Here is a 27,910-nt window from a genome sequence, read left to right as displayed (position 1 = left end):
TCTAGTCTAGAACTGTCTGATTTGCATTGATTTTCATTTGTTGAGATGTTTCTAGTCCTGAGTAAAATTTGTGTGTAACGTTATATCATTTATTGGCAAGCCACATTGTAGCCACAGATGACTGCTGATAAATACCTTGGTCCTCTGACGTTGCTGCTGTTTTCTGTTTGTCTTGCAGATAGTAGAGGCTGTGTATGAGCCAGTGCCAGAAGGTATCTACTCTGAAAAAGTGACAGAGACCATTAGAAGGTAAGTAGTATCACGATTTACAACATAAAGCAACTGCCATAAAATACTTTATGCCTCTATGTATATATTCACTACATATTGGCAACTACTTACGAAAGGCTGCCCAGGTAATCCAAACTGAGCATGGTGTTTAAGCATCATTAGTAATGTTGGCTCCTTGGACACCTGCTGCTGCTTTCTTCTGAAACCCTCTTCTCTCAGACATATGCTTGGTTCTTATCCTCATCTCCTCAAACTGCCACAGAAACATCTCAGATCAGGAAACTTCGCCTACTGTCTCACTGCCAAGGTGCCCTTCTGCCCACTTAAAAACCCATGTCTGAAATTCTGTGACCATTAACCTTTGTCATCAATTTGAATGGATTTAGAATCACCTCAGGGACATACTGTTGGATATATCTGTGGAAGAATTTCCAGAAAGGTTGAACTGCTGAAGGAAGAGCCACCCTGAATATGGGCAGTACCACCATATGGGATGGGGTCCCAGACTGAAGAGAGAGAAAGAGAGAGAGAGAGAGAGAGAGAGAGAGAGAGAGAGAGAGAGAGAGAGAGAGAGAGAGAACTCTGAGCACGGGCCTTCTCTCTCCTCACACAATGTGTGTAGTTACATCACAGACTGCTCTCACGCTTTCTCATCATGAGGGACTATATCTCATCTTACATGATGAGCCAAAAGGAAGCCCTTTTCCTAGAGTTGCTTTTGTGTGGTGATTTGATTGTGATATCAAGGAGTGAGAAACATAAGTTCAGTACTGACCCTGGCGTTGTTGCTGTGAGAAACCTGAGTTTGTAGACCTTTGAGTGACTGGTTTATGGAACAAGGGTGGAAGAGCTTGGAGCTGTGGGCTAAAGAAGCTCCAGAGTGTGGTAGGCAGGGCTCCGTGGGCCACTCTTGAAGTCTCGGGAAGGAACACGAATCTTGCCAGAAACTGGACTAGAAGCTGCTCATGTTTCATTGCCTCATGCTCCTGTTGCTGTCCTGTTCTACCATGGTGGGCTGTATCCTGCCTTAAGCAGGAGCAGAAATAAACCCTTCCTTCATACCTTAAGCTGCTTTTTGTCAGATATTAATATTTGGTGACAGCAATAACAATAACCAAAAAAGCCCCTAAAATATCACACACAAGCACACATGTTTGCTGTTGTGTGCTTCAGTCTCCTTCAGTAACTAGATATGAGAGAGTTACTTTGGTTCTAACCTGGTTAGTAGCAGAGGAGCTCCTGGCGTAGACCAGACCCCCAATCAACACTGCCTTGCCAGTACCCCATGCCAGTCTTTAGCATATTTGTGTCTCTGAAGAAGGTGTCTGAGATACTCAGGTGAGGAACAGCACTCCATGGGAACTCTTGCTAGTATGTTCCTGGAAATCCACAAGCCTGTCCAGATATCTTGGTTAAGGATAGGTAAATTCTGTAGGCATTCATTTGGTCATTCACTGGATAGTTCTCAGGAGTCAGTTGAATCTTACATGCTAATTAAGGTCTTTGTGAAGGGGCACAGCCTTCTCCTCTCAAGAAGTTTGCATTGTAGTGATTAATTAGAACATTAAAATCCCATGATGCAATAGTTTATAAACCTAAATGCAAGCATTTGCAGTGATCTTGCCAGTTGGCTCCATGGCTGCATTAATGACCTTCTATCAGTGGCTATATGAAATGGGAATGGCAATCACTTCACTGTGCCAGATGATATTCCCTGCCTCCAAGACCATAGAAACATTAGCATTCAATGTGCCAAGTTACTTGGCAAGCAAAAGTTCTTAAGAGAAATTGAGGACATACTCCCATGAGGACTATCCATAACAGTGTATCCTAACTTAAGTCATCTCTGTGCTGTTGAAATTCTGTTATCAGAGGTAAAACACAGAATATTAAGAACTCAACAAGCCTGAGTGAAATGAAGTTAGTCAGGTAGAATGAGTGCAAACACCTCTGCTGGCTTTGAAAAGGATGAGAACACTGATAGCCAGTTGTAAGAAAGGTCCAAATCACCCTGCTTTATGTTTAATTGACTCTCACACATCAGCTTTTCATCTTTAGCTCAGATTCTCACAGTTTAAGAACTGTTCTTTTATATGCCAAGATAAGCTATAATCTTAAAAACATTAAAAATATATTTAAAAATGCCCCCTCCCCCAAGATACTGTAAGACAGATTGGCCTCAAGTTCAAGAACTTCCTGACTCAGACTCCTGAGTGGTAGGAATTTACTTTTGACTCTATAAACATCACCTATAAAAATCTAAGTCACTGGATATTATATTTGTCTGTGTTTTGTAAGACCCTCTACTAATCTTGTTGTGTTAATATTGACTGAATATAGCTGGAAAAGGTCAAATGTTATGACCTCCCAGAATCTTTCCTTCCTTAGCTTGCTTCAAAAGGACCTTATTTGTTTTGCTGACTAGTAGGCAGGCTATAAATTTTGGAAGGCAGTCAAACATGCAGGAGAAGATGACCCCTTCTTTCATGTGGACAAGGGACCTGGAATTCAAGGCCTGCCTACAACCCTGGACTATGAGCTCAAGTGCAAAGCCCTATAACTGCCCCCTTTCCCCAGAGTTTAGATATCTTTTGATTAGTGCTGGATTTGGAGCCTTGTCTGATGCTTGTCTTGTCTGACCTGATATTGAGTGTAGATTTCATGATGGACACTCAGTTGCACTGAACTTGCCCTGACCCAACCTCCAATGCCATCACATTGATGACATTTGTTACAATACTTTGTCTTCTCTTAGATGCCTCACTCCTGATGCAGAAGCTCGTCCAGATATTGTAGAAGTTAGTTCCATGATATCAGATATCATGATGAAGTATTTAGACAGCTTGTCCACATCCCAGCTAGCCTTGGAGAGGAAACTGGAACGGGAGCGAAGGCGCACACAGAGATATTTCATGGAAGCCAACAGGAATGCTGTCATGTGTCACCATGAGCTATCTCTGCTGTCCCAGGTAACAAAACAATTCTCTTGATCCTACCTGAGGCCATCTCATAGTCTGTCTGAAGTTCTTCATGTTTGTTTTAAAAAATCTTGCCTAAAGCAAGGAAAATAGTCAAAATCTGAAATGTTTAATCACTATATAGTTACATATTTGTATCCATTATTATTTTCTCTAAATCAATTTAGATAATTCAGAATTACTTGTCTTCTGCAGAACTTATCCATGATTCATTGTCTAATGTGAAGCCAGAACATCAGAAAAAGCTCTTAGACGGGGCTTGTGCTAATCTAATGGGCTGTATGTGCGGCACCTAGTGCTTATACATACTTATTTTCCTAAGTTATCTTGTTGTACTTTAGGATAAACATGTAAGTTCACTCAGAGAAAGAAAATAATATTTGCCTTTGAATTTTTCTTACTGGTCTGTGTAAACTCTTTATCTGCTGCTGGTGTAATGACCTTGTTGCAAAACGAATCTGAATACTTTTGAGTTTTTTCTGTTCAGTTTTTCTTTGATCTGTAAAATATTTTGCTGTCTACTGTATCTTTGAGCATAGTTTAAGGATTCAGGAGCCTTGGTCTGGCCTCACGGTGGCAGCCAGTGCTTTTGTCTTGTCCACTGACTGCTGGGGATACCTCTCAGCGGCCACTGGGAAATGCTGCTCCTGTCCTAAAGGTGGGACTCCAGGCCACAGGACCACAGGACCACAGGAGTCATTCTTAGTCACCAGACCTGGCCATTGAGTTCTATTCACTATCCTAAAGACTTGCTGTCTGTGAGGGAATGAGGCAAGAGTCAATCTCAAAGAAGAGAGAGTTCTGATTTCTTCAGCATCAGTATTTCAAAGGTGTTCTAAAGGGAAGGAAAGCATTGCTTGGGAGTGAGCCTCTCCCCACTGCTGTGGAGTGAGTGTCCTTGTTGTGTGGTGTGAGCTTATGCTGATCTGTCTTGACGTTGAGGGTTTCATGAGCCCAGTTGTGACTCAAGGCTGATACACTGTGGCTCTTCGACGTGGCCTGGAGCTGTGGCTCTCATTACTGTTGCACCATGTGGGGGCAGGGTTCACCTTCCCTGCTCTTTTCTACCTGATTTCATAGAATCAGGCAGCCCTCCCATGCATAGTCCATATCTGTAGTAGATTAAGATGTGGGAGATTTAGCTGTTTCTGTCTTAGTGAGAGTTTGCAGCCTGGCGTTAAATTCTGTGCTGCCCAGTTCTTAGTCAGTTTTCAGTTGGATATGAAAGGGTCATTTTTTTTTTTTTAGATTGACGTGGGAACAGGAAGATTTCGTTTAACACTGAATAGAAATTCTCTTATCTTTAGCAAAGCACCTTGAGAAGGACCATTCTATATATTTATTTTCAGTTCTAAGCTATAAAGTATATCTGTGGAAAATCTCAAACATATCCCTAAATGGTTCCCTCCGCCCCGCCTCCAGCCCTAGCACTTGGATCCTCAGAGCGCATCTCTGTCACTTCTATCTCGTCTCTTTCCCACTCCCAGCCTTTCTCAGATCGCGTTAGTCAATCCCAGATGCACACGACTGTACTCAGCAGGGTGTGTTTGGAGACAAGGTTCAACTGGAGACATCAGAATATCAGGCCATGGCCAACAAAACAGGACACTCTGTGGACTCCAAGGAGAGGTTTTGAAGAAGTATTTGCCAGTTTCAGAGAATATTGGGTTCAAAATTTTAGTGTATTGAAATCTACAGCATAACTTCACAAAGTCAAATACAAATTTTCAAAGGATTTGATTTAGTTTCATATGAGTATGACAGAAATTCTTTAATTGTAAGCATGCATTTTTTGACGATTTTACATCCCAGCAGGCAGGACAGGCTGGCTGGACAGTGAGCCCAGTGATGTGCCTTTCCCTACCTTACCATCGTTGGGATTGCAAGCATTTGTGGATCTGTGATGTAAGAATTCTCTGAAATTACTGACCCATGTGGTCTGCAGGTAGGCAGTGTTTTTTATATAAGCTTCATAGCAGCACATTTTCTGTTGAAAAACAAAATACCCAGGAGACAGGAAGCTGGGAGAATGGTTTAGCATAAAGAGAACCAGGCTCCTCTGCCAGAGGACCAAGTTTTGATTCCCACCACCCACACGGTGGCTCGAAGCTGTCTGTAATTCCAGTCCCAGGGGATCTGAGGCCCTAATCCCGCCTCAGTGAGCACTGTCTGCATGCAGTACACAGTGTATAGACAGGCAAAATGCCTGTACACAAAAAAGTAAAAATACGAAGTTCAAAAATGTTTCTTAAAAACGGAAAACAGGGCTGGAGAGAAGTCTATAAAGTGCTCAACCCTGGGCTGAGCTCAATCCTGGTACGGCTGCGTGACTCTCCCTAGGAGAACTGAGAGGTGTCTACTCATGTCAGACAGGGTACCACCAGCAGAGCAATGAGCCCACCAGAGTTCAACTCAGCAAACCAATGCCGGGCACTTACTGGACGAACATAGATGAAGGTCACTTTCTGGATGAACATAGATGAAGGTCACTTTCTGGATGAACATAGATGAAGGTCACTTTCTGGATGAACATAGATGAAGGTCACTTACTGGATGAACATAGATGAAGGTCACTTTCTGGATGAACATAGATGAAGGTCACTTTCTGGATGAACATAGATGAAGGTCACTTTCTGGATGAACATAGATGAAGGTCACTTTCTGGATGAACATAGATGAAGGTCACTTACTGGATGAACATAGATGAAGGTCACTTTCTGGATGAACATAGATGAAGGTCACTTTCTGGATGAACATAGATGAAGGTCACTTACTGGATGAACATAGATGAAGGTCACTTTCTGGATGAACATAGATGAAGGTCACTTACTGGATGAACATAGATGAAGGTCACTTTCTGGATGAACATAGATGAAGGTCACTTACTGGATGAACATAGATGAAGGTCACTTTCTGGATGAACATAGATGAAGGTCACTTTCTGGATGAACATAGATGAAGGTCACTTACTGGATGAACATAGATGAAGGTCACTTTCTGGATGAACATAGATGAAGGTCACTTACTGGATGAACATAGATGAAGGTCACTTACTGGAACATAGATGAAGGGTTATGTAGAAATGTAGACACGTCTCAGATCTGTATCACCAAAAGGCTGCCCTAGCCTAGGCGACAACAGCTCATGACTGCTGCACCCTTGGGGTTCTTGCAGGCAGCTTAACTGCTGGTGGGAGAGCATCCCAGAAGCCATATTCCTGCATCTGCATTCGGGGAAAGGCTTGTGAATCTTGTCATACTCAGGAACTTCTTAGTCCCATGAGCTTCCTCATTCATTTCTTTTAGTTAAAAGAAAGTCAATGCATAACAAATACTAAAAAATAAAAGACAAAACTTGCTGAGCAGAGCCTGCTCAATGGCCAGGGTGAAGACACTTGCTACCCTGCTTTATCAACTCGAGAGTGATCCCCAAAATTCGAGTAAAGGCAGATGGAGAGAACTGAATCTACGGAATTGTCCTCTGACCTCTGTGTGTGGTCCACAGCCTCCCCTTGAGGCCCACAAGTATGCCACGCACAGATAAACACAAAGTAAAAATGGGAACAATAAAACTGCAGACACCATGGCAGATGCTTGCAATCCCAACATTGGTAAGGTGGGGAAAGGTGGCTCACTGGGCTCACTGTCCAGCCAGCCTGTCTTGCCTGCTGACCTCCGATCCAGTCAGAGACCCTGCCTCAAAACAGACGGGGCCGTTGGGAGTTGGGAGGTAAAGGCTCTTGACACTAAGCAGGGTGAGTGGAGTTTGGTCCCAGGGATGGAGGGTAGGAGGAAGGAGTGACTCCTGTAAGCTTTCCTCTGACATCCACAAGCATACATGCCAAGCACATGTGGGCCCCCACACACAAAGCAATAAATTAAAAAAGGAAAGGAATGACCTGAGGTTGTTCTCTAGCATCAACACACATGAACATGCATGCACACCTGTACACACCGAAAACCACATGCCAAACACACACACCAATGATTTTAAAAGAAAGAAAAAAACAGGTGTGCCTTGTGGCTCATGTCCTGGCTACGTGGTGCACGATTTAAGCCGGCGTTGGTTATGTCGGATGTGTAATTGCCTGCCTTGGAAGGATAGTTTTACCCTGTTGCTGGCTTATGGCAGCTCTGCCGTAAATCAATGCATGTCAATCACGTGGATAAACACAGTCACTGGGTCCCCGATCCCACACAAGGTGCTTCATGGAGTGTTCAGTCTTTGTGAACCATTGATAGATGCTTGACTTCAAACCCAGTTTCCGTGACTGCCTTAAAGAAATGCAAAACACCTCTTTCCTTGTACTATCTTAGGCAGGTTAATAACCTATCCCTTTCAAAAGTCAAAAGTCAAGAAAAAAAACACAGCTTTATGGAAGAACCAATAAGAACAGGTTTAATAGGCAGCTAGTCTGCATTATCGTCACTGGGCACCATTGTTGTTGTTATTACTTTTCACTTCGTTGTTTTTATTCTCATTAGAAGTGTTCAGTTAGCATATGCAGAGTTGAATTTCCTTGCTGCACTGGTGAACTATCTTTTCAGTTGATTCTTCCCTCTCTTCTCTTACTCTGTTACCCCTGATATCCGCTGACCTCCCCTAAGTAGCCCCTTTGTGCCTTGAGGCCGCATGTGAACTATTGCCTTCTCCATTATCCCAACTGTGTCTAACTCTGTCCCTGCTTTCCTTAAGCAATATTATTATCATTCCAAGTATGAGGAGGGCTGTCCCAGAGCAGCTAATATCAATAACATAGCCACACAGCTCATTACAAACCAGTGCCTGAGGGAAGAGAAATTAGCGGAACACTGAGATCCCCAAACCTGGAAGGAGGTCTGTGGTGAATTAGCTGAATGCTGCAGATTAGTGGGTTAGCTCATAACTGTCAGGAAACATTGCACAGAAATCCATCTCTTGGGGCATGTGCTATTTATTCCCATACTTTACTTATTCTTAATTATGGAAGTTTTCATAATAGGCTGCTAAAGATGAGTATAAATATGTATTTCAGAAGAACCAGGGAAGCTTCATTAACTACCTTCCTACTGGGCCTGCAGTGACCCACTATGAAAGCGAAGCAAGACTTTTCCTGTAACTTCTGAAATTCCAAATGAGAGCTGATGCAGAGAGCTATTAAAAATAAGAAATAATTGGACTAGAATAAGGTACAGTCTTTAGTCAAATGCCTAACGATGAGAGGCATACACGGTGCATGGGAGACTGCGACATTCTGAAAATGTTGGGGGTTCTGGCACTGCTCATAATTGAGCCCACAGTCATAACCCTGTGGGTATTAGCTTAGATCTGAGACACGAAATCAATATGAATATTACGAAGAGCTCTTTATTGAATTCTTTAAAACTGATAGGTGGCAGGCATTAGCGTTGGGAACTCAGGTCCTCAGACTTGTGTAGCAAGCATATTAACAACTCTGACTATATGTTTTATTTCATAAGAATTTGGGTAGAAGTTAGGCATGCAGCCACCGCTGGTGGCAGTAGGAGGTAGTCGTAGCCACTGTTGATTGTATCTGTCTCTTAGGACCTAAATGTTCGTTTTCCATTTTGAGAGTTCTTTTCTTCTTGCCGAGATGGCTTCTGAGTACAGGAGGAGGCTGAGGCATGCTTACACCAGTAGGAAGACAATGCATTCTGGACGTCTGGGGTGGCCTCTGCTGACCTTCACCACTGTCACTAATGTTGTTTGGTGACAATAACCTTCTTTATTAAATGTCTATGTCATATGTTCTCATGATCCTTTAAGCCTCATCTACAATGTGGGGAGGGGTCACCATTCCTGCCCCTCCTCTGAGGCCTGCTTGTGACTTCTCACTGGGACACACGAGGGCTCGAGGTGCCTATCCATGTGTGCACTTGCCATGGGCATCTCAGTGGGAGTCGGAGACACTATCTTAGTCCTGCCAGCTCAGGTAACTCCCCATTCTTCCTCCTCTCCAGGTCCAGGTACCTGCCTGCCATTCAGTTATCTGTTCCTCAAGCACCCACTGTGGGCCTCCTAGGTGTCAGGCAATTTTGTAGGCAGTCGTGGTACCACAGTGTTTACAGTGTACTAGGCCTTGGCTCTTGTGGATAAATGTCTAGAGCAAGTGAAGCACTGTGGTGGGCTCGGGCTGTTCTGAAGTGTCTCCATCTTCTCTGACTGTAATCGGACTTTCCTTAAACCCTTCTGTATTTCTACTAACGCATGCAGTCATTGTATATCACAGCCCCAGCCTCCAGGTGGCTTGTCTGACCCAAGCCTCATCTCAGCCTGACATCCACCTGTATAGCTAACAGACACAGAACTGGAGTAAGCCTCGTGATGTAATTAGGCAGGTTCTAGAGAGGAACATAACCAATAGAGTGTTTACATATTATGAAAGGGATTCTCCCCAGGCAGTGATAGTAGGTATATACCTTAATCCCAGTACTTGGGCTGCAGAGGCAGGTGGGTCTCTCAGTTTCCCTGACATGTGCCCTAGTGACTCCTGGTCTCTAGTAGGTAGTACAGAGCTGGTATCCTGGCTAAAGTATTGGCCTTTAGTGCAAATTGTGGATGCTAAGGCATCCAGCCCTGCGAACTGGAAAGCTGCAGTTTCTCAGTCTATCTGGTGTGTAGACAGCCATCCCTAGACTACCCAGAACTTCCTATATAAGCCAATCTAGAGAATCCTGGTTTTTGTTTGTTTGTTTGTTTTCAAGACAGGGTTTCTCTGTGCAGCACTGGCTGTCCTGGAACTCGCTTTGTAGACCAGCCCTCAAACTCCCAGTCATTTCTACTTACCCCTGTGACTGACTTTAGTGATCTAAAGTGTCACTATGGATTCTAACTACCTAGTGCAGCACATGTCTGTTACCAGCAGATTTGGGAGGAACTGGCTTGTGTGCCTGAAGAGTCAGGACAGGCCACCATAAAGGGAGGAGTGGGAAGAGCCTGCTGGAACTGTTTGGTGACAGCTGAGATGCTAGGAACTCATAGGTAGATTCTCCTCACCTGGGAGGGGCCCAGTTGTGCATAACAGGGCACCCACAGACTCGGTCGGCGCCATCCACACTATCTACAGTCTGTATTCCCCTTTCAGCCTTCCTTCACATGCCCAGCCAAGTTATCATTTATTAAACAAACCCATGCACGTGGCCTTGGCAAATCATTCTACAGTTAAGATGATGCTAGTGCACTAGAACGTTTCAGCTCTCAGTATATTGGCATGTTTACGATAGTGCGGTATTTATCGTCAGGCAGCTTAAATATGTCTTCCTGGAGTAGCGTCTTAAATCCCACTTGGAGAACAGAGCAGCTGGTGTACTAATTAGCAGCAAGCATCATTTTTAAAATCATGAGTCTTTCGCGGGCTTCTGATAATAGCTTTCTAACACAATGTGTTCTATTGTCGTAGAATACTTTATTGACAGAGGTCTGATTTTTTTCCCTTAAATTCTCAGATACTTTCACAGTGGGGTGCTTAAACTGGGGAGTCCCCAAGCATCTGGATGTCTCTTTTAGTGGACTTGGACTTTTAAAATTTGTTTTTTATTTGTCCACTTGCCTTGTTTTTATTATACCACATGTCATTCACAAATGCTGAACCCACTGCTAAGAGCTCGTGCCTAGAATCCTCCGCTAAGAGATTAAGTTAAGCCGTGCAGAAAATAATGTATTTCGAGGGGACAGTGTTTGGGTGAACAATTTTCTTTTGTCTGGTTAATTGCTGACCGAGTTTCTCCCAAGGCCCTGAAAATGCAACAAGCAGTGATGTAGGGAAAAAAATTATCAGAAATTAGAAAATCATGGCTTGTTGAGAATTGCTCTTTGGTTATTAGGATTTAAGGAAACAAGAAAACAAGTGTTTCCGCAGCTCTACTCTCTCCAAATAGATACAATTCTCTCTTCCCCTTAAAATTAGCATACTTTACATATAAATACTGTTAGTATGTTTAAGTGCTGGGCTTAGTGGCTTTTGACACACGTACTCATTGCCCACACACAATTCTGTACACATCCATCTGAAAACTCCCACCCACCACCCTAGATGACTCCTACCTGGCGCTGGGGCTGGAGGTCTGGTGGGCTTCAAACACATCTCACGTATGGATTCCAGCTCTATCTATAAGAGTTCTCCATCTTATGCATATTAGTTCTGTTTGCATTAGGCTGTATCCCAACTCGCCTCACTTTCCTGATTTATTAATTTTTATTTATAGATTTAAATATATTATATACTAAATGTATGCCATAGTTTATATATAAAATAAGTGCCTGCCAGGTTTCATTGTCATGTTACAGAGTAGTTATTTCCAAAATTGGAATGTTTTAACCAAGACTGCTATGAACTTTATGACATGAGACATTTTGTGCATATGTTTCCATTTCTTTTAGGTAATACTTTGAAATAGAACTTGTCGGTCATAAGCAGGTGTGTGCTTTACCACAAGAGAAACCACTAGCTTTCCAACCATATATTATTTAACAGTCCCTAGAGCAGGATACAGAAGGTGGTGGTTTGAGGGTAGTGCCCATATAAGTCTCAGGCATTTGAATACTTGATCGCCAGTTGGCGGTTTTTTGGGGAGCACTAGGAGGTATGGCTCTGCTGAAGGGAGTGTGTCACTGAGGTCAGGCTTTGAGGTTCCAAAAGACTCAGCCCATCCCCATTGTCTTCTCTGCCTCCTGCTTTCAGATCACAAGGTAAACCTGTCCTGGTTCTTTGTCCACCATCACAGACACTAACCTCTGAATCCATAGACTCAGTGCCTTGGCCATGCTTGACACTTTTAGTGTGTATTTATCTTGCATTGAAAAGTATGTCTATGGTGAGAACATTCGTTTTCCCTGTAGTGCAGTTGTCACGTTGTCTCTGCTCTCATAAGTTTGCAGGATGCAGTATCTTGTAGCATCCTGTGCAGCCTGTGGAGCTGCCATTCTCCCTGGCTGAAGCTCTGCCTATGTGCGAGCACTGTCAGTGCTCAAATTGGGCTGTGTACGTCCTCAGCTTTGCTGTTTTTCTGTCAACTTTGATTTGGATAATGTGGATCCCCTGGTTTCAGAATTAACTTCTTTATGTTATTTTTCTTTAGGTGGTGAGCACAATGGGATGAAGCCACCATGGGGCCTCAGTACTTGTTTGTTTTTATTGATCCTTCCCCTAGCCCTGGCCACAGATAAAATGCAGGATTCGCAGATTCTCGCATCTAATTGCACTGATGCCGTCAGGAAAGGTCTCAATGTGTGCTGTTGTGTTGTGGATTGGATCCAGCATCCTGATCATGATAGGCAGGAGCTCTGGCCCTCATCTATAGCCCAACCTCTTCTCAGTAATGACACATATTGGATAGAGTCTTTAGAAGGCTTTGAAAGGCCAGGGTTGGTCTTTACAATGCCGAGGGAGAAGACAGCTTATTTACATTGATGTGGTCATGAGCACAAAGCTAAAAGTAAGGTGTTGATTTCTAGGATAGTTTCTTCTGAATAGCAGCTGAGAAAAGTTAGAAGAAGCAGAATTTTGTGTCTTTGTTTAGAGGAAGTAAAAGAGGCCAGGCGTACAGAGAATGCTGAGTAAAATTTTAGAAGATGGTCATAGGTTTGGATTCAGGAACTAGATATGGGCAGAGCAGAGATGTTAGAGATCTCTTAAGAAATTAATCCAGGCTTGTCAAAGCTGACTGGACATTGGCTGGAAGACTAGTTACAGAAAATCAAATTAGAAGTGCTTCTTTACCTCACATATTAGTTTCAACAAAATAGAAGTTGGTGAACCTGGGGAAAAGATCGCGGAAAAGATCCCAAAGTGGGATACCAGATAGCAACCGGGCAGGCAGCCTGCAGTGCACACGTATCCGGGCAGGCTGTTTTCAGTGGATACATGTCTTGCTGAGGTAACAAGTATGTGAATGCTGTTGTGGAATTACTGATCGTATACCATGAGATCTTGAGTCTTTCATCTACAAATTTTGGCACCAATGGATCCTGAACAACCTGCTCCTTGAGCCTCAGAGTACTGCTTGAGTTGTAGGAAAATCTCAGAAAAATAAGTAGGCAAACACGTAACTGGTCTTGCAAGAAGGCTTGCTTCACTTCGGGCATCTTAGTAACTAAGCAATGATAGACTTAGGAGAACAGTGTCTGACAGGTCACCAGAAGTCGTCTCTCTCCAGTGTCACAGCATCTTTCCTTCTTACTCTTCTGCCGGGATCTTGACCTCTTTCATGGCTTCTCCGTCTGTGTCCCTGTTCTGTATCTTAGCTCTGCTGGTGATCTTTGGCCAGCAGCTCAAGCAGTTCTTTACGCTTGCTGTGAGTGGGCCCGCACAACATCTTCGGTATTGAGAATTACTTGGTTAGTTCTTTTTTCAGAGTCTTCTGCTTTGACAATCCCAAGCTGCCAGCCTTTTGTGTCATTGAACATCTTTATTTTTACTGAACCTAAGAGATATATTACATATGGTTTATAATACATATAATACATATAATACATATGGTTAATAATATTGAGGTCCTAAGCCAGATGAATGACTCAGATGTGGTCTCACGGTCCACCTACTTTCATCTTCTCAGAAAGATCCGCATGAGTTTGTGTTTAGTTCTGCAAGAGAGGAGCTGGGGCCTTGAGTGACTGAGTTCTCATCACTGCTGTCCCCTCCCCCTGTAGGGCATGTCATTGCTTGTTCCTCGTGGCCTGTCTTGTCTGCTACTAATGTTCTTTGGAAAACCTCTTAACAGATATGGGGCTGAGCAGATGATGTGAGGAAATATGTGAGGAAAGGCTCAAAGGGGAGAAGTTTCTGGTAAAGTGGCCCCTGAGCTCTGTTCCATGGAGATAGTTAGTTTGCCAGTTCTCACAGGCCTTTTGTGTGGGTACCCTTGCCTCCAGTCTTTTTATATTTCTTATTTTTTATTTTTTATTTTTTTTGTCAGATGGGTGATTTTAGATTTACTTCTTGCTCTGGGTTACATGGGTCCCGTGATGGAAGGTATCACTTCTGCATTAAGTATTTGCAATGATGCTTTAGATGCTGACATGCCCATAGTAACACATGTGGGTTGCTGCAGAGGAAAGAGAGGATGAGATGCTCAAGACCAGACTTCTTCTTCCAGGAGACCTTTGAGAAGGCAAGCCTGAGCAGCAGCAGCAGCGGGGCAGCCAGCCTGAAAAGTGAGCTTTCAGAGAGTGCAGAACTACCTGGGGAGGGCTGCCACATCCCCTGTGGGAAGGAGGAGGACAGGGGCTGCGAGGAGGAACTGTCAGAGGACAACTTCCAGCTGGAGAGTGTGGAGAAAGGTGGGTGTGCTGAGAGCAAGAGCAAGGGGAGGGTAGGCAGGCACTGGGCCCCTTCTGCTGCTAGGCTCACCCTCTTCTCCTTTTCTACATGCAGACCTGTATTCTGAACTCGATGAGGAGCTGGACGTCTCGGACAACTGTAGCAGCTCCAGTTCAAGCCCCCTAAAGGAGTCTACATTCAGTAAGCTTTCTGTACAAATTTGCCTCCATGGAACTGAAGTGAGCAGGGCTATGCCAGCCAACACAGACTCTGTGTGACTAGGGAGCTGAAATGGTGAGGTTGCAGACAGCCAAACCTCCTTGGGAATGATGGGTGTGCCATTAATCAATCTGTGGGTTAGAGGAACTAGAAACTTAGGAGAGAAAGTAGCCACAGTGCAGACTAACTAGGGTTCAATTTTATTCATTCTCACTGCTCCGGTTTCATTTCTGTCACTGTGATAAAATGCTAACAAAAGCAACTTATGGGAGGAAGGGTTTATTTTAGCTCTTGGCTCCAGGTTACCATCCATCAGAGCAGGTAGTCAAGGAGGTGGGGACTTTAGTCACATCACAGCCATGGCTGAGGGCAGAGAGATGTGAAAGTGTGCATGCTGCGGTGTTTTACTTTCTCTATGCAGACAGCCCAAGACCACAGGATGCATACGTTTTTAACTCAATTATGAAAATCCCTTGCTGGCACGCCCACAGGCCAACCTGGCTAAGGCTGATCTGAGACGCTCTTCCCAGGTGACTCTAAAATGCATAAAATTGATGAATGAAAGCAAGCATAAAGGAGATGTTTAGTACATCTAAGTAAAATCAAGATCTTAACAATCTAGGCCCATGAAAAATATGATATATAAATCCACCCCAAAATTAGTTTGAAATTGAAATAGTAATGAGAAATTTAAAAACATGTTGAAGAGTAGGAAAAAAGATATAATGATATATAGATAGAATTTAAAGATTATGGAAAAATAGGATCAAGTCAATTTGGCAGACATGAAACTGAAAGAAATGTTAAAATAGAAATGGGGAAAAGGATAAATATCTCAGAAGTGTATGTTAACTGGATTTAAGTTTTCTAACTAAAGATACTTTAAAATAAGTGAAGTAAAAATAATTCTGTCTCCTCAGTGGTTATGCTATAAAAACCCCAGGAAAGAAGACAGAAAATGCTTTCCTGAAGATCCATGTGGACTGCCAAGGACTTAGCCACATTCTTTGCCTTCTCTGTACATAATGACTCTATCAAAATGTTGACTAGATCTTACAGATTTTCTGGAACAATCACCATGTCCAATCCTTTGTTCTATATTTTCTAAAAGCTCTTGCCTGGGAGATAAAGTGCCTTGATTTGTATTTGGGTAACGGTGGGTACCGCACAGGAGAAACTCTTCACACATGTAAATGTTTAGCACATTCTAGAAGCACTTCTTGTTTTGGTGGTAAGAATGACACTGTTTATCTCTAGAGCAGTGCTGGAGACGGGCAGTGGGGAGGCAGGAAGAGAGACAGATCTTGACCTGGAGAGGTGTGCACACAAGCGAGGGTGAAAGTGACACAGGCATGCTGTCCTGTCTAACAGCAATCTCCTTAGCATCTTTCCTTTGTAAGGGAAACACCTTATAACAACAGATTACGTGTATAGTGACGGTGGTTACGGTGGTTACAGTGAAGAACAGCCACCAAGGCAGAAGAACTGAGCACGTACACAGTACATAGTAATTTTTAACATTTATATTTGAGCTAATGCTGTCAAGAAGAAAAATAGCCACTAGAGTGAAGGGAAGTAGAACCTTTGCCCTTTAGAAAAGGGGTGCTGAAGGTCACGATGCAGCTTGTGGCTGAGCACTGGCCTCATATACACAGGGCCTGGATTCTCTTCCCAGCACTGGAAACAAGCAATATACAACAACAATAAAAACCAGTTTCTGGAGCAGTAATCGACGTTTATTTCTATTTTCTTGTTTTAGGCATTTTAAAGAGAAGTTTCAGTGCTTCGGGAAGAGAAAGACATTCACAAGCAAGGTATGTTGTTTTGTGGAAGAGTGGACTTAGAAATGTATTTTGTCTAGGCAGCGCTTAGCCACTTGGAACTAAGTTGCCCCATGACTAGCAGAAGTCGTTGTGGGCACGTGGACATAGCAATTGTTAGTTCCTGCCTCCCAGAGCCAGAACCTTTGGCTTTTTAGTGGGCTGAAGGGTGCTAAGCCTCAGCCTGGACACTGTGTACTCTGCTTCTGGTTCTGTGACATCCAAACTGCCAGTCTCTCTGAGCACACACTGGACTGATACAGCGGACCAGCCATGCTCTGTGAGGTTACCTAAGACAGTGGGTCCTTAGGACAAGGATATGTGACTCAGTCCATGGCAAACGTGGGCAAGGTGTGGACAGTAAACTTGGGGACACACACTTCTTCTTGAGGATATGCCCCCCACCTCATAGTGTGCCCATGACTCCTGCTCACACATAAAGGCAGACCTCCTTTGTACACTCACACCCAGCCGAGGACAGATTTGATTTATTTATTTATTTATTTATGTATTTATTTATTTATTTATTTATTTATTACTAACTTGAGTATTTCTTATTTACATTTCAATTGTTATTCCCCTTCCCGGTTTCTGGGCCAACATCCCACTAATCCCTCCCCTTCCCCTTCTATATGGGTGTTCCCCTCCCCATCCTCCCCCCAACAATCACGTTCACTGGGGGTTCAGCCTTGGCAGAACCAAGGGCTTCCCCTTCCACTGGTGCCCTTACTAGGCTATTCATTGCAACCTATGCAGTTGGAGTCCAGGGTCAGTCCATGTATAGTCTTTGGGTAGTGGCTTAGTCCCTGGAAGCTCTGGTTGGTTGGCATTGTTGTTCATATGGGGTCTCAAGTCCCTTCAAGCTCTATCAGTCCTTTCTCCGATTCCTTCAACGGGGGTCCTGTTCTCAGTTCAGTGGTTTGCTGCTGGCATTCGCCTCTGTATTTGCTGTATTCTGGCTGTGTCTCTCAGGAGAGATCTACATCCGGTTCCTGTCGGCCTGCACTTCTTTGCTTCATCCATATTATCTAATTGGGTGGCTGTATATGTTTGGACCACGTGTGGGGCAGGCTCTGAATGGGTGTTCCTTCTGCCTCTGTTCTAAACTTTGCCTCCCTATTCCCTGCCAAGGGTATTCTTGTTCCCCTTTGAAAGAAGGAGTGAAGCATTCACGTTTTTGTCATCCTTCTTGAGTTTCATGTGTTCTGCGCATCTAGAATAATTCAAGCATTTGGGCTAATAGCCACTTATCAATGAGTGCATACCAAGTGTGTTTTTCTGTGATTGGGTTACCTTACTCAGGATGATATTTTCCAGTTCCATCCATTTGCCTATGAATTTCATAAAGTCATTGTTTTTGATAGCTGAGTAATATTCCATTGTGTAGATGTACCACATTTTCTGTATCCATTCCTCTGTTGAAGGGCATCTGGGTTCTTTCCAGCTTCTGGCTATTAAATAAGGCTGCTATGAACATAGTGGAGCACGTGTCTTTGTTATTTGTTGGAGCATCTTTTGGGTATATGCCCAAGAGTGGTATAGCTGGGTCCTCAGGTAGTTCAATGTCCAATTTTCTGAGGAACCTCCAGACTGATTTCCAGAATGGTTGTACCAGTCTGCAATCCCACCAACAATGGAGGAGTGTTCCTCTTTCTCAACATCCTCGCCAGCATTTGCTGTCACCTGAGTTTTTGATCTTAGCCATTCTGACTGGTGTGAGGTGAAATCTCAGGGTTGTTTTGACTTGCATTTCTCTTATGACTAAAGATGTTGAACATTTCTTTAGGTGTTTCTCAGCCATTCAGCATTCCTCAGCTGTGAATTCTCTGTTTAGTTCTGAACCCCATTTTTTTACATGCAAAATAACTGTAATTCAGAAGGAAATTCTTTACAAGTTCCTTGAGCTTCAATAAGAAGATTAATTCAATGAATCAATGGCCCATAGTCAGAATGCTGAACCCCATTTTTTAATAGAGTTATTTGTCTCCCTGCAGTCTAACTTCTTGAGTTCTTTGTATATTTTGGATATAAGCCCTCTATCAGTTATAGGATTGGTAAAGATCTTTTCCCAATCTGTTGGCTGCCGTTTTGTCCTAACAACAGTGTCCTTTGCCTTACAGAAGCTTTGCAGTTTTATGAGATCCCATTTGTCAATTCTTGATCTTAGAGCATAAGCCATTGGTGTTTTGTTAAGGAAATTTTTTCCAGTGCCCATGTGTTTGAGATGCTTCCCCACTTTTTCTTCTATCAGTTTGAGTGTATCTGGTTTGATGTGGAGGTCCTTGATCCCCTTGGACTTAAGCTTTGTACAGGGTGATAAGCATGGATCGATCTGCATTCTTCTACATGCTGACCTCCAGTTGAACCAGCACCATTTGCTAAAAATGCTATCTTTTTTCCATTGGATGGTTTTAGCTCCTTTGTTAAAAATCAAGTGACCATAGGTGTGTGGGTTCATTTCTGGGTCTTCAATTCTATTCCACTGGTCTATCTGGAGGACAGATTTTATAATTGTGTACCATGGGTTTTCTCAGCAAGCTACAAGATTTTATAGTTTCACCTTAAACTATATAATCAAATGGGCATAACCTGAGACAAAAAGAGGAGTTTAAAATTAAAAAAAAAAAAAAGCAAAGTAACAACAAAAAACCCAGGAACTAACCCCACCCCCCATATTTTCTATCTTGAGATTTTTTTTTAAATCTAGAAATAAGTTAATTGTTTTGTAGCAAATTATATAAATCAGAGTTAGTGGGTAGAAGTTCATCCAGATGCAGAAACACTATGTAGCCATGTCTTTATCATGTACCTACGAATCTGGGCACATGACAAGTGGCCAGCACAGGGAAGCCAATGCTTCCCAAACCCTGTCCCAAGGTGGCTGAGAACTGCTCTTAAAGCCCATGTTTGTATCTGTGTCACATTGTGGTTTGTGCTGTGTGACAAGCCACCAGGAAGCACACAGTTTTCACTGCAGCCACAGTCCAGGCTGGGCAAAGTGACGCAGGGCAGACTGAGGTGGGGGTGTGGCAGGGGATGGGACAGAACAAACAGCCCTGTCACACAAAGCAGGGGAAATGAGATCAGAACATTGTTTACTCCTTTCCCTATGATTCTCATGGCTTCTCTGAGTTAAATGAGATAACTCTAAAGTATAATTTCTATTTCTCTTATAGGCGTTAAATAAAACTCATTCATTTTTACTTATTTTGCTTAGAATTTTCCTCAGCTTCATAGTATATTGACATGAAAAGTGAATTAATCCTCTAAAATATGCAGAAACCAAATGATAAATTCAAATATAAAGGAAGACCATGTTACTCCATTCTCTAATAAAATTAAAGGGAAAGTCAACCCTGGAGATGCTTTTGGCTTTCCTGTAGCCAGCATCAACTAGTGACAACGTGAGGAGATCCTGAGTGGCTGTGGTTAAACAGAACAGACAGCATACTTAGGCAGGGAATTCTCAGATTTGACCACCCCAGATAGCAGCAGGAAGATTCATGGGAACCATGAGTTCAAGACCAGCCTGGGCAATGTAACAAGAACCCCCACCTCAAAAACAAAACCATCTCATGTTATGGTCATTTATTAGGGTATGCCAGGCTCAGTCTGAACTGTGTGTGGGCTCTTCCTTCACTCTCCTGGTACAGCGTGTTGCATACAGATGCTAAACCACAGATGTTTGATAGATGCTTGCATTAGTATGTTAATGAATCCTCTCATCGCACTTTCTGAGTTTCTTACTGCAAAGGACTGAAACCTTGTTTACTTCCTTGAATTAATTTATAGTGTTAGCTATAGATTAAGGCCCACTTTTTTTCTTTTTTTTTAAATTGGATATTGTATGTATTTACATTTCAAATGTAATCCCCTTTCCTGGTTCCCCCCTCTCCCAACCCCTTCCCCTGCTTCTATAAAGATGCTCCCCCTCCCACCTACCCAGAACCACCTTACTGCCCTGACATTCCCCTGCCTGGGGCATTGAGCCTTCACAGGGCCAAGGGCCTCTCCTCCCACTGATGCCGGACAATGCCATCCTCTGCTACATATGCAGCTGAAGCCATGGGTCCCCCCATGTGTACTCTTTGGTTGGTCGTTTAGTCCCTGGGAACTCTGGGGGGTGTCTGGTGGTTGATTTTGTTATTCTTCCTATGGGGTTGCAAACCCCTTCAACTCTTTCAGTCCTTTCTCCAAATCCTCCATTGGGGTCCCCGTGCTCAGTCTAATGGTTAGCTGTAAGCATCCTCATGTGTATCAGTAGAGCTCTGGCAGAGCCTCTCAGGAGACACCCATATCAGATTCCTGTCAGCAAGCACTTCTTGGCATCAGCAATAGTGACTGGGTTTGGTGACTGCATGTGGGATGGATCCCCAGGTGGGACAGTCTCTGGATGGCCTTTCCTTCAGCCTCTACTCCACTCTTTGTCTCTGTGTTTCCTTTAGACAGGAGGAATTCTGGGTTAAATTTTTGAGAAGGGTGGGTGGCCCCATAATTTAGTGTTAGCCATAAATTAAGGCCCACTTTTTTTTTAAATCTGTTACTTATGCAACAAGATTTCTCCATGCCGACTTGCCTTCTGTTGCCAAGGCAACAGGGTGTAGTTAGCTGGCTGCTCTGAAACATGGGATGTTTGCAGTATCAGAGATCCCTGCAGTGAATACCTTCTTTGTGAGCATGATTTCACTAGAGGGTGTGCTCCTGACTCCAGTTTTAATGGAGAGAGGTGGCTGCAGAGACTTTTGACCGTGCAGCACACTGATGTGACCAGAAGGGCCCTCAAGCTGTCTCGGGAGCGCTCCTTCCCTCCCAACAGCCGTCTCACTACTTAGGGCTACTCTGTGTCCACTTCTTAGTCATAATCTGGGTCTCATTTTGGTTTTACTGAATGCGTGCTCTCCATCACTGCTTACCAAACAAACCAGGTTTCAGCCAGTGTCACCGTCCAGCAATCCGTCTTCCTAGCCACACGAACAGACAGTGCCATGCAGCGGTGAGAGCGGCGCCCCTGCTCTGTGGCAGCTCTCAGATTGCCTGCTTATTGCTCGTTTGCCTTCATCCATCAGCACAGTCTGGAGGGAGAGCCAGGAGTCTGGTCCCACCTCCTCACAGAGACAGGAGCTCTGTCAATATTGCAGCAGGTGAAGACCTTGACTAAACGTAAGAGCCCAACCCCCGTCAAGTCCCCTGTCACAGCTGTCATGGTGATGAATGTCGAGAATTCTAGCTACTTTGTATGTCACGGTTGCAGTAACCTCACCAGACAGGTTCTTAGTGTTGTAAGCCAAGCTTCTCATTTCTGATGATGCAGTTAAAGGAGTTCCTTGAGAGAAAATTCTAGAGCAATATCTCTTTCATGGCTGGGATTTTTAATGACAAAATAATTATCCGAGTAATTCACGCTTTTCTGACAAAATAATTACCAAACCAATTCACACTGTGCTTGCATCTATTCTGAATAAAATCTATTTTAAAAGCCATGGAATCTGGCCATATTTTCTGCCTTACCGCCAACTGGAGTGGGTGGACTTGCAGGCTGAATCTCGGTCTTCACTTCAAGACTCTTCAAGGAATAGGAGCTGTGGACCAGGTCATGCTGGATCCAAGGACAGCTAGAGGTCATGGCCTTCTGTGTCCATTCAGCCTCTAAACACTGCTACTGTCACCAGCTCTAGGAGCTATCTGTGCCCATTCAAAAATTTTCATTAGACATGATCTTTAATATGCTAAGTCTTCTCACCAGAAATTATGTCTGAAGCTTCTCCTGTTTAACCATCCCTGTGGCCAGCTCGAGCTATTGTGGGAGTGTCAGCATCTGGAATCACAACGCTTCATAGATCAGACGCATTCTGTGTGCCTCGGTCGAGAATTTCCTCAGGCTCTGTAACATTTCCACCATCTGTCCACCTATGGCTGGGCATCACTGTGGCTTCCATTCACAGTGGATGTGTGCTTTTGGGAAATTACGAATGACTTTCTATCTTTGCAACTGATGACTTATTTTTGAAGAAATTAATGGCTTTTCTGCTGTACTGCACAGAGACTGTGAGGACAGTTTCTTTCCATCTCTGGTGTGTAGCACAGGGCCTCCAAGGAAAGTGTGTGTGTGTGTGTGTGTGTGCGTGTGTGTGTGATATGTTTATGTGAACATTCCCTAATGCTTTTTTTAAGATTGGTCTTATTTTTAAATATGTGTATGTATTTATGTGCATCTATGATTATATGTGCCCACAGAAGCCAGGAGAGGATATTAAATCCCCTGGAACTTGGAGTTGTAGATGGGTGTAAGCTGTCTTATATTCTGGGAACCGAACCTGGGTCCTCTGCAAGAGCACTATGCACTCCTAGTCACCGAGCCATCTTTCCAGTCTCTATGTTAAAGCTTACTAAAAAGGAAGCTAGAACTCCACAGAGCAGCTCAGCACCCGGAGTAGCGGGGAAAATTGCCAGATGCAGGTGCTGATTCATAGTGCATATACACTTAGTAGGAATATTTAAAATTAAGGACTTTTCAGGACAACAAAACGACTATCCAGCTAACTCGGTTTGTATGCTGCCTCCCTTTCAAAACTGTCCATAAACACAAGGAAAGTTTCCCACAAGTTGCATTTTAATCCACCTTTAGGTGACGAGAGCCATGGGGCGTCAGACCCAGCAGCCCTATGTCCTGGCTAAAGCGGTGGGTAGGGATGCTGACTAATGCCTCCTGTGGAAAGGTCTGCCGAGTTTAATGTGGGGATAGCTGGGCACGCGTGCTGACTAGAACAGACAAATATGTAATGGAGGCACCACACGCTCAACTTAATCTCACCTTTTTACTTTTTAAAAATGTGTCCACCGAGAAAGTCTTAAGTCAGTGGTAGAGGAGGAAGAAAGGAACAAAGGGAGAAGTCAGATGTGAGACTAAGAGTCAGAGAATTTTCTAGCATTTGCGCTGGATTGGTTGGTAAGTGCATGCCAACTTTGTGATGCTAAGCTGCAAGTGAATACCGAAACTCTGTGCTGACATAAAATGGTTGGAGCGGACAACTGTCAGCCGAGTTTACTCCAAGTCCTCACACCCAGGGCTGCTGAGCAGACTCCTCCGTGCTCCTCACTGGTGCTCACTCTGTATCATGTGACCTGTCGGGGTGTGGAAGACTACTGAGAAATAGGCTTGCGTTCCACTTGGAAGAGCAAGAGGATAGGTTGTTCATTCGTGTCCCTGACATGGATAAAGGCCACCTCCACACCAGAAGGCGCTGGGACCGACTTTTAAAATGATTGGACAATCTACAATTTTGAGTCAAGGAAGAAGGATGTTAACAGCAGTGGAGACCCTGTGGAGGAGTAATTACTGCAATGTAAATTTATTTCTTCTCATAGAAATATGGGGGGGGTTATTTTTTATTTTTATTTCAAGGACAAATCATGGACAAATACAAGACATAAAAAGTTAGTGTTCGTTGTTTTAATATACACATCATAGCCAGTTAAAGTTTACCTACATGGAAATTTCAGACTAGCCCGACTGAGACTCTACCATTCACACACACACACACACACACACACACACACACACACACATATATATTCATGCATGTATATACATATATGTGTATAAATGTGCGTGCGTGTGTGTGTGTGTGTGTGTGTGTGTGTTATCCCTGGAAGAACAAAATGTGCCTGTTTAACCAGTAGAAAATCCATCCTATATTTAAAATGTTGATTTATCTCTATCTCTTTACTGAATATAGAAAAATGCATTTCTCAGTAAGTGTTCATCATTAGGAGGAACTTTCCTAATGGCTCCTGTCTGATTCTGTTTCCAGGGACTTCATTGGTGGACTAGGATCAAGACCAAGACCAGGTAACTCAGAGTGGACCCCTGTCATGCCTTCTTACAAGCCAGTGTGAGTGAGCTTGTCAGCCCCTCCTCTCCCTCTTCTCCCTTCAGCTCTGCTGTCTCTCCACCTGCCAGCTAAGGCAGGAGAGGACAAGTCAGTGCAGCCTGGCAGTTTCAGAGTCTGCCTGCTGTGACTCTCCACAGTCCCAAACATCATGGCAGTGCTCAGCAGGTCATTTTGATATTAAGTACATGACTGTGAACACAAATTGAGCCTAATATACCTTGAATGATGCTCCAGGGGAAATCCTGACACATAGCAGAATTCTGACTGACTTGCCCACCAGAATATTATAGGCTATTTTTCCAAAATCTGCATTTCTGCTTTTTTGAGACTATTAATTGCTTAAGCTATAAAGTATCTTCTAACTACTAAAAAAAGTGGCATTTCTATATGGATATTTGAAAACTCAACCTCTCCAATGCCAGAAGGTCCTTTCCCCAACTTTTTTTCCTTGACATAGTTTTTCTTTTTTGCTCTGACACAGTTACTTTTCTAGACAGCTATTTTTGTTTGGTTGGAATGAAATTATTGCATAATTTCTTTAAGTTTAGAATTATCCTTAGAATTTATTTTATCTGTATTAGTCTGCCTGTGCTTATGCATACCTGCTCTGGTACGTGGGTGCAAGTCAGGGGACCCCCGTGTGGTATCGGCTGTCTCCTTCCATGGCCGTTCCTAGGGATTGAACTCGTGTTACTGGGCTTAAAGAGCAAGTGACTTTACCCACTGACCCATCTCAGCAGCCCCAAATTATGTCACGAGACATGAATGTTTGTAATGATGCTGAGGGACAAAAAGGATAGTTTTCTAATTTCCAGTAAGGATGATTATAGAAGACTGGTGTCCAATAGTAACTGTAAAATTATCAACTAAATGTAGACAGTGCAGTGGATGCTTGCTAATTCTGCTTTGAACATAGACGAGAGTATGATGTTTTATTTAGTATACAGGCTATTTAAAATTATTCTTCGGTACCATTCCACTTTGACTCCTTAATTCATTTTGTTTGGTGCATTAAATGTTTGCACTGATAAGGTGGGTAGAGTATAAATAATTTGAGGCCATGTCTCTGCAGTTATTAAATTTCCTTGGAAAGTGTTACAGACTTTTACAACTTAAGGCTGTACAATGTCAGCATAGATGCAAATCAAAGATGGTTGTATTGTTAAAATGTCCAAAAGTATCACAGGGACCCTGGCTCCCATGCTGCTGGCCAGGCGAAGGTGAGTTAAGAACATAAGTATACCTCCAGATGACTGCTGTTTTCAGCTCTTCAGCATTGAGGGCAGAACTCCTACCCATGCGAGCCACCATGGACAGGCCTAAGAAGTTCAGCAAAAGGATTCATTTTTTTCTGAAGGCTGGGTTAAGTTGGTATAGCGTAGGTTTGATTTTACGAAAATGATTTATATTGCCAATTTAGATATTTCTTTATACTTTGCCGTTATAAAATGTTGATTTATGAGCCACATGTCACTAAAGCATTTAAAGTGTCATTCAGTGAATGCTCCCTTTCACTAGCTGAATGCGGGATTTGTCTTTGCTCATCTTATGGAGCGCACCCACCCACGGGAGGAACAGGCTCCCCCTGTGAGCTATCCTGCTTCTTAGTCCGAACTTTGGCTCTTTACCTTCTTCGATTTTAATGCTAAACTTCTTTTCTGCCTATTGTAAAAGTGCTTTTGAAAGTGTCATGGGTAAATGCGACCAGTGTTGGTTTAACAAGTCACAAGTAACTGGCAGCAGGCAATTTGCTCAGTCACCTCACCTGCTGGTGTCGTCACGCCTGGCACACCTGGAGATGACTCTGTGAGAGGAAAGAGCTGACACTGACTCCAGTTTCCACCGTTTAGGTGTTAGGGTGTCAGGTATGAATTACACCAGCATGCTTGGTTATGAAGAAGACACGCAGCATGACACATGTGAATGACTCGTGTAGTGTTTTAGGGCATGTTATTTAAGGGATGTATTCTTACTTATTTAGCATCAAATCCAGCTTTCTTATGTGGGGAGAAACGTGTTAGAAATTAAGCATAACATCTCCAGCCCCAAATTTCCTAAATATTCTGTTAACAATGTCAGGGAAGAGAGGATTTAGCCAGGCTCTGAGCAACCCCCAGGAATGCATCCAGTACACAAGCACAGGTGAGAACTGTGAGTTTGGACTTGCATGTTGCTGTCTTATATGGCCATGCAGACTGGTTCTTAGGGGTGTCGGAGTCCATAACAGCAGAACTATGAGGCACCCCAGTCCTGTAGAACCATGAATGCCATATCTTATCCTGTTAACTATATTATAGCAATAGTATATTATATCCATAATCCTTGGGCGGAGGAAGATGTAGCCCCGTGTCTACAGAACTGAAAGCTTAGGGTAGAAGTATTGTCAGGAATTGGCCAGGAATCAGTGTGTAAGTTATTTTAGTCACTTGGGATATTACAGATTTTACCATGCCCGAGTGAAATTTATGCCATTTCTCTAAGCTTTCTTAATTTGAACCTTAAAAACAAAACCACAAATGTTTAAATTATCTCTGTAATGGGGAGCAAGCACTGTTCTTTGCTATAAAGAGATGGCCATTCTAAATAGAAGCAAAAGTCCTCAAAAACATCTCTGTTCATATATGTGGATTTGTGTGTAGTTTGTGAATGAGTTCGAGTGTGTGCATGTGTATGTGCAGGTGTGGTGGATGCCAGAGGCTGAGGTCAGGGGTCCAATTACACTCTACCTTAGCTCTTGAGACACGGTTTGTCACTGGACCTGGAGCTTATCCATTTGACAGGCCAAGTGGTCAGTACATTTCAGGATGCCCCTGTCTCTACTCGCCCATGGCTGGAATTTCAGAGATGCCTTTTACATGGTGCTGGAGATCCCAACTCATGTCCTCATGCTAATGATTGGAGCTTTACCCATGGAGCATCCAGGCCTCCAAGTCAATTTTTTTCTTTCTAGATTTTAAAAAACTTATTTATTTATTTTTCATGAATTTCATATCATGAACCCTAATCCCACTCATCTCCCTGTCTCTTCATATCTGCCCTCTGTCCTTGCAATCTCCCCCTAAACCAAACCAAACCGAACCAACCCAACCCAACCCAACCCAACCCAACCAAACCAAACCAACCCAACCCAACCCAACCAAACCAAACCGAACCAAACCAAACCAACCCAACCCAAGCCAACCCAACCCAACCCAACCAAACCAAACCCAACCAAACCAAACCCAACCAAACCAAACCAACCCAACCCAACCCAACCCAACCCAACCGAACCAAACCAAACCAAACCAAACCAACCCAACCCAAACTAAACCCAACCCAACCCAACCAAACCAAACCAAACCAAACCAAACCGAACCGAACCGAACCGAACCAAACCAACCCAACCCAATCCAACCAAACCCAACCGAACCAAACCAACCCAACCCAACCCAACCCAACCAAACCAAACCTAACCAAACCATATCAACAAATCTCTCTATGGAAGATGCAGTATGTCACACAGTATACCCTTTG

At 43.4% G+C, this 27,910-nt stretch overlaps 1 protein-coding gene across 3 annotated transcripts in view; it reads left to right on the top strand.

Moving 5' to 3' along the window:
• Positions 1-27,910, top strand: part of Nek10 (NIMA-related kinase 10) — a 213,123-nt gene that overhangs the window by 144,030 nt on the left and 41,183 nt on the right. For all 3 annotated transcript variants that reach the window (XM_087585528.1, NM_001433013.1, XM_087585529.1), the window contains 6 exon segments: positions 179-249; positions 2,987-3,200; positions 14,303-14,486; positions 14,581-14,667; positions 16,445-16,499; positions 24,317-24,354. In XM_087585528.1, coding sequence (XP_087441654.1) covers positions 179-249; positions 2,987-3,200; positions 14,303-14,486; positions 14,581-14,667; positions 16,445-16,499; positions 24,317-24,354 — 649 coding nt within the window.

The sequence above is a fragment of the Rattus norvegicus genome, chromosome 15, assembly GCF_021556685.1.
Source record: "Rattus norvegicus strain SHRSP/BbbUtx chromosome 15, alternate assembly SHRSP_T2T, whole genome shotgun sequence".
NCBI classification, from domain to species: Eukaryota; Metazoa; Chordata; class Mammalia; order Rodentia; family Muridae; genus Rattus; species Rattus norvegicus.
This window is presented reverse-complemented; position numbering and strand designations above follow the sequence as displayed.